Source organism: Siniperca chuatsi, linkage group LG7 (assembly GCF_020085105.1).
Source record: "Siniperca chuatsi isolate FFG_IHB_CAS linkage group LG7, ASM2008510v1, whole genome shotgun sequence".
In the NCBI taxonomy this organism is placed as follows: domain Eukaryota; kingdom Metazoa; phylum Chordata; class Actinopteri; order Centrarchiformes; family Sinipercidae; genus Siniperca; species Siniperca chuatsi.
The window spans coordinates 31342928-31357813 of record NC_058048.1 but is presented as its reverse complement, the minus strand read 5'-3'; the positions used below and the strand labels follow the sequence as shown (position 1 = coordinate 31357813).

Sequence of the window (14886 nt, the reverse complement as noted above, 5' to 3'; positions counted from 1 at the left end):
AGCCGGATCACAGCCGGATCACAGCCGAGTCACAGCCGGGTGAAATGGTTTATTAGCACAAATGTTTTAGGAAAAGTGGGAATTAAGTAAACAACAGACTCTCCTCCTCTTCCTCAATTTATTATACTTGATACAGATTAAAAAGGGGAATAAAAGATGAAGAAGAGCGACATCCTTGTAAGGAATGAAGCAGTTAACACAGATCCACTGTCTTTAACTAGATGGTGAATCACAAAACAAATAAATCAAAGTCGGTTTTGGGGTGAACTGTCCCTTTAAGACGGACTGGCTTCACACACACACACACACACACACACACACACACACACACTGATATCCAGGCCTGAGTCTCCACCTGTGAAGGAATGTATTGATACTCAGGTTATTGATAATCCCTCATGTTGGGTTGATCACTGTGGGATCCCTCTGATCACCTTTACGCTGTGGGCGCTGTGTTTGCATGTTGCCGTAGCAACCTCAGCCACGTGGGTTTGTGGGTATTTGATGTCATTTGCATTGTTTCCTTTGTTTTATTAACAGAAACAGCCAGAAACTGGAGGCGCTGCGTTACTTCGAATCCTTTCCTGATGTGAACACTGTAACAACGAGACAATGCTGTGATCGTTACCGCGATATTGTTTGGGTCCAAACTGCCCACCCCAAATGGTAACCATGGTTACTGCTCCATCCTGCATCACTGCTCTTCAGCGTCTTCATCATCTCACGGGTGGCTCTTCATGTACTCAATGTACTGCATCGTTTTATACGAATGTATACAGTACGTGTGTCTCTGTGTGTGTGTGTGTGTGTGTGTGTGTGTACTCCATAAACTCACACCTGGAAGCATCCAACCACACACACACACACACACACACACACACACACACACACACAAGCGCACACTGGAAAGTACATGAGAACTTAAATCAGCATGAAGTCCACAAACAACGATTTCTATTTGTGCTGCGTTCACTTACCAACACATAACTCTGTATTTCCTGTCGCTGCTGGGAGAAAGTAAAGCTAACAGGACTTTCTACTCAGGAGGCTGTTGGTGTTTTCTCATAACAAACAAACATGGCTGACCACACAGACAACAAGTATTACTGCACTCACATGCAGCGACGGTGGAAATGGTGCTTTTCACGCTTTTAACATGAACAAACGCAGAGTTACGTAACTTTGGAAGGAAACAAACATTCAGGACGTCAGATTACTGCAACTGAATCCAAGCAAATGTAAACTAGCAGCGTCAGACTACACTGACTGTGTTTTTGCGCCACCCACACGGCTCCGTGGCTACTCTTCCAAGAAACCACAGAAACCAAACAGTAAGTCATAAATATATATACATACAGCAGAGTGAAAAAGTGTTTGCCCCCTTCCTGATTTCTTATTTTTTTGCATGTTTGTCGCACTTAAATGTTTCAGATCATCAAACAAATTTAAATATTAGTCAAAGATAACACAAGTAAACACAAAATGCAGTTTTTAAATGAAGGTTGTTATTAAGGGAAAACAAAATCCAAACCTACATGGCCCTGTGTGAAAAAGTGATTTCCCCCCAAACCTAATAACTGGTTGCTCCACCCTTAGCAGCAACAACTGCAATCAAGCGTTTGCGATAACTTGCAGTGAGTCTTTTACAGCGCTGTGGAGGAGTTTTGGCCCACTCATGTTTGCAGAATTGTTGTAATTCAGCCACATTGGAGGGTTTTCGAGCATGAACTGCCTTTTTAAGGTCACGCCACAGCATCTCAATAGGATTCAGGTCAGGACTTTGACTAGGCCGCTCCAAAGTCTTCATTTTGTTCTTCTTCAGCCATTCAGAGACCCCACACCAACATCCAAAGAACTGCAGGCCTCACTTGCCTCAGTTAAGGTCAGTGTTCATGACTCCACCATAAGACAGAGACTGGACAAAAATGGCCTGCATGGCAGAGTATCGCAAATGCTTGATTGCAGTTGTTGCTGCTAAGGGTGGCCCAACCAGTTATTAGGTTTAGGGGGCAATCACTTTTTCACACAGGGCCATGTAGGTTTGGATTTTGTTTTCCCTTAATAATAACAACCTTCATTTAAAAACTGCATTTTGTGTTTACTTGTGTTATCTTTGACTAATATTTAAATTTGTCTGATGATCTGAAACATTTAAGCGTGACAAACATGCAAAAAAAAAAAGAAATAAGGAAGGGGGCAAACACTTTTTCACACCACTGTATATATACACATATAACCAACATACACTGGCACATATACTGTAACGTACCTACATATATTCATCGACATGTGTTCACATATACTGCAGTACCAATACACACCTACTGATAATTCAATAGTGTGATGATAACTTCATCTTACACTCAACAACCTCCGTCCTGTAGTTACGTTAGTGTAATGAATTCCATTTAAACCGACTGCTGTCTCACAGGCTCTACTACTGTGGGCCATCCCATAATAATATGTAGTTCACTCCCTCCTTTTTCAAAGACGAGCGTTCTTGCTGCCTTGTTTAGCGTGATCTCATGTGTCTCTGAGCAATAATTAATGCGACGGTAGGTCAGACTATGAGATATTACCTTAAGAACCTCAACCTTTCAGCCATTTCCATCACTTTTAGAAAGATCTGTAATATGAGCCGGAAAGATTGTTTGTATTTTCATTTTAACTGGAGGTCGCAGACGGCCGACACGCAGCGATCGCAGGATTTTACTCACTGAAATCTCTCTAAACAAAATGCCAAAATGCAGAGGAGACGAGGCTACGTAGATGCTATGGCTCTTCCTCTCTCTCTGACCTCCAGCCTGAGAACACCTGCAGACAAAACTCAGGGATGTAAAGCACTTCAAACTCCTCTGCGTGTTTTTCCAGTAAAAAAAAAAAAGATTTAATGTGTGTTTTTATTTATAGTCAGTATTTTCCTAAACGGACACATCAAACATCAGGCAGTGACGTTTAATTACACCACAGTTTACAGTTTTTAACTTTAACTATTAATTTGGAAAGCCGTCAGTATTAATCCGCCGATGAAAGTAGTCCCCAACAGACGCACTACTTCCTCCTGTCTGATAAAAACTACCTTTTTCAACAGGAAACTATATATATCAGTGTTTTTAAAGATTCACGTCTTCAGCAGGAACCAATGGGCTCGGAAGTGAGACGGTGCTGAGAGACACAGCGACGCGTTGGTTAGTCTGAACATGAGGTTTGACAGCAGACCGGTCCGTTAATGTCATGTACAAACAGGTCCGAGGCTTCAGGTCGGGACTCGTCCTCTGACGAGGTAAATGCTTCCTCATGCCAGATCACAGCCGAGTCACAGCCGAATCACAGCCGGATCACAGCCGAGTCACAGCCAGATCACAGCCGAGTCACAGCCGGATCACAGCCGAGTCACAGCCGAGTCACAGCCGGATCACAGCCGGGTCACAGCCGGATCACAGACGAGTCACAGCCGGATCACAGCCTGATCACAGCCTGATCACTGCCGAGTCACAGCCGGATCACAGCCTGATCACTGCCGGATCACAGCCGAGTCACAGCCGGATCACAGCCGGGTCACAGCCGGATCACAGCCGAGTCACAGCCGAATCACAGCCGGATCACAGCCGAGTCACAGCCAGATCACAGCCTGATCACTGCCGAGTCACAGCCGGATCACAGCCTGATCACTGCCGGATCACAGCTGAGTCACAGCCGAATCACAGCCGAGTCACAGCCGGATCACAGCCTGATCACAGCCTGATCACTGCCGAGTCACAGCCGGATCACAGCCTGATCACTGCCGGATCACAGCCGAGTCACAGCCGGATCACAGCCGGGTCACAGCCGGATCACAGCCGAGTCACAGCCGAATCACAGCCGGATCACAGCCGAGTCACAGCCAGATCACAGCCGAATCACAGCCGGATCACAGCGGGATCACAGCCGAGTCACAGCCGGATCACAGCCGGGTCACAGCCGGATCACAGCCGAGTCACAGCCGGGTGAAATGGTTTATTAGCACAAATGTTTTAGGAAAAGTGACACATCAAACATCAGGCAGTGACGTTTAATTACACCACAGTTTACAGTTTTTAACTTTAACTATTAATTTGGAAAGCCGTCAGTATTAATCCGCCGATGAAAGTAGTCCCCAACAGACGCACTACTTCCTCCTGTCTGATAAAAACTACCTTTTTCAACAGGAAACTATATATATCAGTGTTTTTAAAGATTCACGTCTTCAGCAGGAACCAATGGGCTCGGAAGTGAGACGGTGCTGAGAGACACAGCGACGCGTTGGTTAGTCTGAACATGAGGTTTGACAGCAGACCGGTCCGTTAATGTCATGTACAAACAGGTCCGAGGCTTCAGGTCGGGACTCGTCCTCTGACGAGGTAAATGCTTCCTCATGCAGGAAGCGGTTGGCGCTGCGTACAGTCATTGTTGCAGTGTGTGTAGTTGGAGGCTGATGGGGGTGTTAATGCAGCGCTGCAGCACTCAGACATCCACCCTGTTCATCTGCTGCAGCCGCATTACATTAGACCGTTCATCAACCCAGCTACAGCAGGGAGTGTGTGTGTGTGTGTGTGTGCGAGTGTGTGTGTGTGTGTGTGTGTGTGTTGCAGAGACCATTTGCAGAAGAGCCTCATAAATAATTGAAAGGTCTGCTGACTGACTCTCTCTCTCTCTCTACATGACTATACACTTTAAGGTTATGCTCGCTCGCTCGCTCCCTTATTCTCTCATTCGCTGTCTCTCGCCCCTCCACACCGTCTCCATGGCGACACTCTTAAAGGAACACGCCCCGTTTTTGTAGACTGTCCCGCTGGTCAACACGGAGGTTACATCGTGAGAAATTAGACGACATCATCATCCATCAATGCATCCATTAGCTACATGCTAACACTTTAGCATCGATTATGTTGAGTGATATTAGGCTCCATGCTAGTACTGAAACACACTGAGAGGAGACATGATATCACCTTTATATTCGTTTAGACTAAACATTTCATTAGAAACACATCTTTCAGAATGACCACAAAGCTGAACCAACATCTCTCCAAAACAGTTTAACAACTATTTTTCTGACCAACATCGTGATTATCTTCCTGAAATTAAACTCCAGGTCTGTATTTGTGATCTGCGTAGTTTTAAACAAGAAAGGTTTGTACCGAACATGTTGAGGGTTCAGACCAGAGAGGAGTCAACATAGTTTTCTACTGAAAAATGTTTAGCTCATATTTGATTAGTTACTAAAGTTACGAAAAGCTAAAGCTACACCAACGGTTATCCGTGTTTGTCCTCGGCGTCCATCGCTTCCTTGTTTTTAGCAATCCTTCGTCTTCTGTGAAACTTTTCTTGGACTCTTCTTAGGTTTTGCTCCCAGCGGCTGCAGGCCACTGCGTCGCTGCGGTTGCTCCAGAGCCGTGTAGAGAGAGAGTTGCGTCAACTCTGTTCAATTTCAATTCAAGTGGCTTTATTGGCGCAACTGCAGACAATACAAGGTTGCAAAGCAGATTAATACAAACTATACGATCATAAGAAACTAAATACACAGTAAACAATTCTCAATAATAATACGTTCTCTCCAACTGACCTTTGTTTTTATAGCAATGGCTCCTGACGGACAAGAGTCATAAAGTGTACGACCACTAGGAGGCGCTGTCAGTGAAACAGACGTCGTCTTTCTTGCACAGCCTCGCGACAGTGACGGCACACAGAGCTGCGGCTGGTTTGCAGTAACGCTAATTGTCACCAAAATGACCACATTTGTGGCGTTTGGCCCCGAGTTTGCATCGCGTCAAACAAACTTTCACCTGCTTAAGGACGGAAATATTTTAGCTGAGCAGGAGCTTCTTAGGGGAAGAAAACGGCTGAACTCACTGACTCGCACTCTACAGTACGACTTCACGTCCTCTGGGAAGCTCTGGGTTTGAATAAAGTTTAAATTAAATGCAACTAAGTAAGTTATTATGTCCAATATCGATTAACCTGCCGATTATCTTTTAATCGATTCATTGTTTGGTCAATACAATTCAGAAGAAAATCAGAAAAATGCCCACCACATAAAACAGAGACTATGACACCAGATGGAGGGAGTTTTTCTGTCAATCAACCGATCGATTAATCTACTGATTCAAAATGGCTTACTGTTAAATTGTGTAAAAAGCCTTAATTCAGACGTTTCCTTGTCAGCAGCCCCCCGGTCCTGAAGCACCTGCTCCTTTAAATGGACATGTGCATGATGTCATGCGCCATCAGCTGTTGGATGGTTTTAGAATCAGGCGTATGTGTTGTTTTCCTCTGTGCGTTTAAATAAAGTTGAAATGAAATCAAATACAAACACAACCGCCTCTCCGAGGAGAGCTGCTGGGAACGATGGAGACCAGAGAAACCAGTAAAGAGAACAAGCGGCCATAAAACAGGGAGGGCGCACACACACACACACACACACACACACACCCCTGGGAGGTGAACATAAACAGCACGAGATGCTGAGCTCAGCACAAACAGGCCGATGAGTGTGTGTGTGTGTGTGTGTGTGTGCGTAGTTCATTTTTTGACACATCAACATGGCCGACACTGGGAACACTTCCTGGGATTAACTGATTGTTTTCTCTTGAATCCTGACGGACGCCGGTGTTTTAAAAGGCCGGTGCGTGCGAAGCAACAAAAGAACTGCAGCTCTTGCAAAGCCGTCATCATATGTTGATTTTAAAAACACGTATCCCATACGGCCGTGGATCATCGCTACCAGAGACTGAACTGGAGCGCATACTGTCCGCCCTGGCTGTTAAATCATCCCTCCCCAGCACCGCGATGCGGCCGGGGATAAATCTGAGCCGAGACCGTTTCCACAGGACTGCGCATCAAGGTCAAAGGGCCAGTAATTCCATTCCCCACAGTGACGGTGTTACACTCTGTCATCCACTCAGAGACAGCGGGAAGGTCCACCTCGCTTCTTTACAAAATATGAGATAGAGTTCTGCACGGCCCTTAAACCGAGACCTGAACCCGGCCCGTACCTGCACCTTTCAGACCCGACTGAACCCGCCCGGTATTTGAGACTCGACCCGAGACAGAGGCTGCGTTTCGAAGACAAAGTTATATGCAGCTTCGGAAAGACTTTCTCACAAATAAAAAATAAGTAATCTGACAGCAGAACACGGCTCGTCGGCACACTGCAGCCAACTACCAGCATGCAACACTGCAGCGCCTGCCCGACGGTCCAATCGTTTGTAATCCAGAACAGACTTTGACTCCAGCACCAGGCTCTTTAATAATAATACCAATACATCTTGTTTAATGGCGCCTTTATGGCACTTCCCAAGGTCACCTTACATCATACAAGACCAGTATTAAAACATACAATAAACAACAAAACACCAGAACAACATCAGTGCAACCAACAGAGCGCGGCTCAGCAACTCGACACTGTGGTATGAAATAAGATGCAGAAGCAGTTAAAGAGGGCGAGCTGGTTCAAAAAGCTGGGTTTTAAGGGCAGTTGTGACTTCTGTAATGTGGACTCCAGTAGACCTGCTGATGAAGACCGCAGGGAGTCTGAAGGAGGGCTGCGAGATCAGGACCTTTAAATGGAGCCAGTGTCGTTTTTACCTGCTGTCACAACGAACGCATAATGTTTCCTCCCTGAGTCACTGGCGGTTAGCTCGCCAGGCTAACGCAATGCTAACGCAACACATTGGCTTCGCTGTCTGTCCTCCTGCTTCCCAGCAGGCAGTGCGCATCTACCTGCGACACATGACACGCATCGACACATACGATTGGCCGAGTCAGAGAGAGACAGAGCGAATTTGATTATTAAGTAACATTTGAAAATAATCCAAACCGAAGCTTTACGCAACAAAACGGCCCGCCGGCTTCAAACGCTCTGTTGTGGTTATAGACTGTAAACTCTGAATTCAAACTAGATTATTACAGTTTGAATTCAGAGTTTGGTCCCACATTCGAACAGAAGTTTGAATTTGGAATAAAGAGCGGAGGGAGGATCCTTTAAATAAGTTGTGTTATTATGTTGTGTGTTTTGTGTCTGACAGCCAGTACACACACACACACACACACTGACTCAGACAGTGTTTGGGTGTTTCTCAGCTGATCAGCAGAAACACAAACACAAATCGACAAGAAATGCAAACCTCATCTGGGACACTGTGTGTGTGTGTGTGTGTGTGTGTGTGTGTGTGTGTGTGCGTGCGTGCGTGTGCGTCCATTCAGTCTCTCAGGTTTCTCTGTTCTGGGCAGCAGGTCACTACAGTCCTGAATCGTGTGGATCTGATCCCAGAATCAATACAACACGCTGATCTGACTGCTGTAAACAAACTGTGCTCGACCTGCAAACACACAAACACATTACTGTTCTCCGCGGTAGCGTTAGGCCACGCCTCTTTAGGCCCCGCCTCCTGTCAATCACATACCAGTAGATCCAGCAGACGAACTCCTCTACCAGCAGCTGGAAACTGGAACTCTCGTCAGTCTGAACTAACTGTTGTTAAAATAGAGAAAATGTAGTATTTTCTCAGGCGATGGTTCCTGGAAACCTCACTGTTGACGACAGGAAGTCACTGCTCCCGGCCAAGAAGCGGTCCGGCACGTAACCCCCGTAAAACCACAAACTGTCATTTCGCTTTGTTTTTGAGCAGATTAAACATGTGACATGTTCATCAGCGAGCTGTAGAGCAGCTGGTAGGAGGATTGTGTTACCTTTAGACAGAGCCAGGCCAGCTGTTTCCCCCAGCTTCCAGTCTTTACGCTAATATAGCGGCTCTAGTTGTGAAGACACAAAACATTCCCAGGGTTGCTCTCTGTGTCTGCGTAACATCACGAGCAAAGTCACTAAACACCCCACGCTAGCAAACATGGTCCCAACACTCGTATTTATGCATGAGAATAAATAAAAGTGCAGTTCTAAAACGCAAAAATGTCACCACGCTTGTTTAACTTAACATCACATGTGCAACAAAAGCACTGAGAGTAAACAGAGCGGAGAGGAAGTAAAGCTCACGGAGGATTGTGATACTTCCTGTTATTACACTGAACATTTCCTTTTATAGGAAGGCGTCACATATTCACGTGAAACCATGTTGACGCCCATAAAACATATTTGCAACATATTAAAAGGTGTGGTCAGCGATTCTACTCCAATACACGTCTTTTTGTCAGATTCAGCAAATATCTCCTCCAGTCCGCTAGCTGTGCGTTCAGTGTGAGCGCTGAAAACCCTCCGGTGTTCGTACTCTGTGAACAGGAAACACACAAAGAGGCTCGGACCGAGCCGCACAACACTGTTCCAGCCATGATTTGTGTGTCAGGTGACGTTAAACGACTTGCCCGCGGACATTTAGCTGACTTTCTAGTTTGCCAAGATCTGTTGTTGTTGTGATGTTAGCTGTAGCAGCAGGAGAGTTGTGAGCGTCGCTGTCTGGAGCTGCTGTGCTGCTCTGGGAAACCGTCTCGTCCTCTCTGGCTGTTAGCTTCGCAGCAGCAGCTGTAGCGACAGTTTGCTAACCCACAACCTAGCTAAGCTAACCAACAACCTGGCTAAGCTAACAACAACCTAGCTAAGCTAACCCACAACCTGGCTAAGCTAACCAACAACCTAGCTAACGTTAGTTACATTACTTGCTGTATCGTTGTTCGCTCTGTATCATGGTATTTGTCGTGCATACCCCGCCTTTAACTACATAATAGGAATAAGACGGTGTAGTCCCTCATTCGTCCAGCAGTGTTCTATCGTAATCTGCCCAAAGTTTACCACAGTGTATTAACACCGTGGTCAAGCCAATCACATGCTAATCAGGTACTTAACAGTGATGAGGGAGGTGCAGCCAGAAAACAATAGGCCTGATTACTGATTACTGGGCCATCATGGAAACTATTAGGTCAGTTTCAGGTGAAACTAGCTATTAACAGATACTCAGGTAGACTCCTTCCTGAGGGCGGGGCTTATGTAACACAGAGTAGCTTAAATTTCTGAGTTCTCAGACCATTTTCACAATTGAGAATGACTTCCGGATGGGAGCCGAAACGTCTCGATTCTGAAAACAGTGTCCAGATGACTACGACTGAAACCTTTTCTACGATACATAATAGGAACATAGGAAATATAACAGGAAATGTCAACCTGTAAAATAAAAGTGTCTGCTTAATCCACATAGGACAACGCCCTGTTCATATCATCACACTACTACACTAAGCTAAGCTAACAGGCTGCTATATTTACGGTACAGACATGAGAGTGGTATCAACCTGAACATCTGAGTCTCTGCAAGAAAGTACGTTTTTACCAAAATGTCCAACTATTCCTTTAACACACAGTCATGCAGATCGACGTCCAAAAGTCTCATGTGTGCCATGAAATGTTGAACTATTCCTTTAGTTATATCACAGTCGAGGCGGGCTGAACGCTGGGCCGCAGTGTGTGATATTACACAGCGTTTGTGTTACGAGCTGCCTCATGAGCAGCAGAAGGCTGACTCACTCCGGCTTCTAACTCTCTGCTCTTCATCACGGGCTGACATCAGCTTCCTCTCGCGGCCACGAGACTCCGCAGACGGGACGAACTACAGTCCCAAAATATCTGAACCAAAAGGAATTCAGCTTGTTATTTACAGCAGCAATAAGAGTCCGTTCACACTGAGTCACTTCATGCGTCTCGGGCGGAGCAGAAGCATTCGAGACGGGCTGAAATCTGATACTGGAGGGGGTTGGAGACTTCAACAGATGTTGAAAAGGTGTAAACGCATCGTCTCTCAGAGGCACATCTGTAATCTTTCCTCCTCCCACGGTGCAACTGAGTCAGTCAGCCATCACAGCTGCCACAGTTACGTTACAATCACACTCTGTGGAAGCTAACGGGGATCCACATAAAGAATAAAGTCACAGTTCAGAGGGGGGATGTGGGTCAATGCTTTGCTCAAGGGCACAACAATTTAAAACCAGCAATCAGACCAGCAACCTTTCAATTACTGACCAGTCTCTCTGTCACCTCGAACGTCTCCCGCCGCTGGACTGAGACCGCAGACCGTCTCAGAGGCCTGGACGTGTGTCAGTCTGACAGTTGTGGTTCAGCTACAACTGATTCCCTCCTCTGAGGCGAGTCTCACTGGAAAGAACTGCACTTCCCAGAATGCATTAGTCCTGGGCGGTACTTGTTTTGCGTACCTTCCTGACATTTCACCGGGGTTTACGGTATATTTACCGTATTTGTGTAAATTTATTTTTTATGAAACGTAAACGCTGAGCTGCTGCTGATAGAAGTCATCAGCACGCATGACGCCGAATGTCTTCTGTCAAGTTTCAGTGAAGTGTGTTTTACGATGAGTAAGACGCCGATACCGAACGCATCGCTCCGTATGGACCCAAACACACATAAAAACACTCTGTCCTCAAAGCTGTCTGTCTGTTTCTGTCTCTCTGACCCCCCGTCTGTCTCTCTGACCCCCCGTCTGTCTCTCTGACCCCCTGTCTGTCTCTCTGCTCTCCCGTCTGTCTCTCTGACCCCCGTCTGTCTCTCTGCTCTCCCGTCTGTCTCTCTGACCCCCCGTCTGTCTCTCTGCTCTCCCGTCTGTCTCTCTGACCCCCCGTCTGTCTCTCTGCTCTCCCGTCTGTCTCTCTGCTCTCCCGTCTGTCTCTCTGACCCCCCGTCTGTCTCTCTGACCCCCCTGTGTGTCTTAAAGCTCTCCTGTCTGTCTCTTTGGCGTTTATCAAACTTTCCTGTCTGTCTGTCTGTCTGTTTATTTGTCTCTCTGCCCTCTTTTCTGTCTCTCTGTAGTCTGTCCCTAACCCTCCCTGTCTTCCTCCCTTATTGTCTGTCTCTCTACCTCATACCTGTCTCTCTGCCCTCCTGTTTCCGAGCTCTGCTGTTTGTCTTCCAACTGTCCTGTCTGTCTCTTAGACCCCCGACCATTTGTCAAACATCCTGTCTGTCTCTCTGTCCTGTTATCTGTCCCTACCACCCCCTGTCCACGTCTTCTGTCAGTCTCACTGCCTTGTTTTGTCTATTTATGCTCTTACCTGTCTGCCTGCGACATCCTGTCTTTCTTTCTGGCTAATCACCTGTCTGTCTCTCCCTCAGCCCACCTGTCTGTCTCTCTTTCAGCCCACCTGTCTGTCTCTCACCTGTCTGTCTCTCCCTCAGCCCACCTGTCTGTCTCTCACCTGTCTGTCTCTCCCTCAGCCCACCTGTCTGTCTCTCACCTGTCTGTCTCTCCCTCAGCCCATCTGTCTGTCTCTCACCTGTCTGTCTCTCCCTCAGCCCACCTGTCTGTCTCTCACCTGTCTGTCTCTCTGTGTTTTTGCTGCATCAGGCTTCAGCGTTTCTGCTGTCTGATTAAAAACAAACACACACACATCCTCGTACTTCTATCTTTGTGAGGACCGTCACGGACATAAAGCTACCCTAACCCTTCAAACAGCCCTTTGAAGTTGTGAGGACCGGCCAAAATGTCCTCACTCTGTAGGTAAAACAACGTGTTTCAGTCCTCACTAAGTACACACACACACAGACACACCGCACACCATCCCATAATAACCACACCTATAAGCTATGGTGCAGCTGCATTCAGGATGTGAGCAGCAGGATACCGCAGTACACTTATACCCAACATGCATCACCCCTCCATCCCTCCATCACCCCTCCATCCCATCAGCATCTCCACCCCAACAGCACCAACTTCCTCCAATCCACCCCTACAGTGTCAGGAAAGTACCAATCATCCTCCATCAGTATTCATCCCTCCATCCACCCCTCCAGTCTCCTACCTGCCGGTGCCTTCTCTTTGCCCTCCATCTCCCGGTGCGGCTCGGCTCGGTTCGGTTCGGTGGTCCTCTTGCTTCCGTCACAAATCCACTTGCCTACTTCCCTGTCCTTCCCGAATCAGCTGTAGTCAACAAGCGTCGAGCCAGAGAAAATCTGATCGGTAATCAGCCGCTGATAGATCGATACCGGCGGGAGGGAGGAGGAAGAGGAGGAGGAGGGAGGAGGAGGAGGAGGCACCGGGAGGAACCGACCCGCGCGGATAAAAACAGAGTTTTCTCTGAAAGCCTCCTGGCAGCGGGGGCTCCTTCTTCTTCTTCGCTGTTCGCTTCCTCCTGCGGACGTTGAGGCTCGTGCGTTCACCTGTGCTGTGTCCGCGCGCTGCTGCTCTCTCTCTCTCTCTCTCTCTCTCTCTGCTCGCGCCGTGTTGCTGCAGCTCACGTGACGTCACCGCCGGAGGAGTTTTTAAAGGTGACATGATGCTGATGATGATGATGCTGATGATGATGGTGTGAGGAGGGAACCTACGGGAGCTTTTAATATCTGGGGGTTCCACCGCAAGGCATCACGGGAGGATACGCAGAAGGACTTGAACCCCCAACCTGTTTAATTGCTCTAATATCAGCGGTGCAGGAAGTCCTCAGATCCTTCACTGCAGTAAAAGTACTAACACTCGTACAGGACTCGAGTAAATGTACTTAGTTACATTCCACCACTGGCTGACATCAGTGTGTCCCGGGATCCTGTCCTGTAGGATCAGGGGTGGACTCAGTGATTCGGGGGCCCCCGGGGCAGAGAGCGGCCCCCAGAACCAGCCACTGATTTAACCCTTAAATGCTCAGGCCTTTAGCGAGCCTCTCACTTCACGTTTACATCAGCAAATATTCCTTTAGATGGAACGACGAGACTTTGACCTTCAGAATAAAAAGGTGGAGGTCAGAGAGCTCAAAGGTGTTAGGTCTTCTACTGAGCATAACAGCGGCCAATCAGAGCCCAGTATAAGTGAGACGCCGTGAACGCCCTTATTGATTATTAATGAATCATTTACATGTGAGGATAAAGGGTCGGGTCAGCGATGTAGTCGTGTTTCCAACTCGTGTTTCAAGGGTAAATGGACGGCACTTTCTAGTCTTCTGACCACATTCACCCGGTCTGGACTGGCCACCTGGCAGACCAGCACTTTCCCGGCCGACGTGCCTTCTGGGCATTAAACTGGTAGATCCCCCCCCCCGTCCTTTGGGCTCAGTGCCTTCATTAACGTGCGCATCTGCAAAAACAGAGTGCCAAAATTATACAAGAGCGAGACGGATGCGTCAGTTCTTTCCAGCGTTACCGCTACCTTTGTACTTCGCATTAACAAATGAGAGGCAAACCATTTTTCTTGTACAAGGATGTAATGAAGGAACAAAATCTACGACAATTAAACTGCTGTGCCGTCCAACGGTGAAAGTGGTATACTGTCATACAGCGGTGTGCAAAAGTGTTCGCCCCCTTCCTGATTTCTTATTTTTTGCATGTTTGTAGCACTTAAATGTTTCAGATCATCAATCAAATTTAAATATTAGTCGAAGATAACACAAGTAAACACAAAATGCAGTTTTTAAATGAAGGTTGTTATTATTAAGGGAAAACAAAATGTTTGAGAATGTCCGGCCATCTGTTCGTGACCTCAAGCTGAAGCGAACTCGGGTTCTGCAGCAGGACAATGATCCAAAACACACCAGCAAGTCCACCTCTGAATGGCTGAAGAAGAACAAAATGAAGACTTTGGAGCGGCCTAGTCAAAGTCCTGACCTGAATCCTATTGAGATGTGGCTGAATTACAACAATTCTGCAAAGATGAGTGGGCCAAAACTCCTCCACAGCGCTGTAAAAGACTCACTGCAAGTTATCGCAAACGCTTGATTGCAGTTGTTGCTGCTAAGGGTGGAGCAACCAGTTATTAGGTTTAGGGGGCAATCACTATTTCACACAGGGCCATGTAGGTTTGGATTTTGTTTTCCCTTAATAATAACAACCTTCATTTAAAAACTGCATTTTGTGTTTACTTGTGTTATCTTTGACTAATATTTAAATTTGTTTGATGATCTGAAACATTTAAGTGACAAACATGCAAAAAAATAAGA

General features: G+C 46.8%; 1 protein-coding gene across 1 annotated transcript in view; it reads right to left on the bottom strand.

Annotated features, from left to right (window-relative positions):
• LOC122878576 (fibroblast growth factor 12-like) overlaps nucleotides 1-13152 on the bottom strand; it is a 56594-nt gene extending 43442 nt beyond the window's left edge. The window contains exon 1 of the mRNA XM_044201480.1: nucleotides 12766-13152. Within this exon, the coding sequence (XP_044057415.1) occupies nucleotides 12766-12793 (28 nt within the window). The 5' untranslated portion in view covers nucleotides 12794-13152. The remainder of the gene's footprint in view (nucleotides 1-12765) is intronic.
• Nucleotides 13153-14886: the final 1734 nt, after the last annotated feature.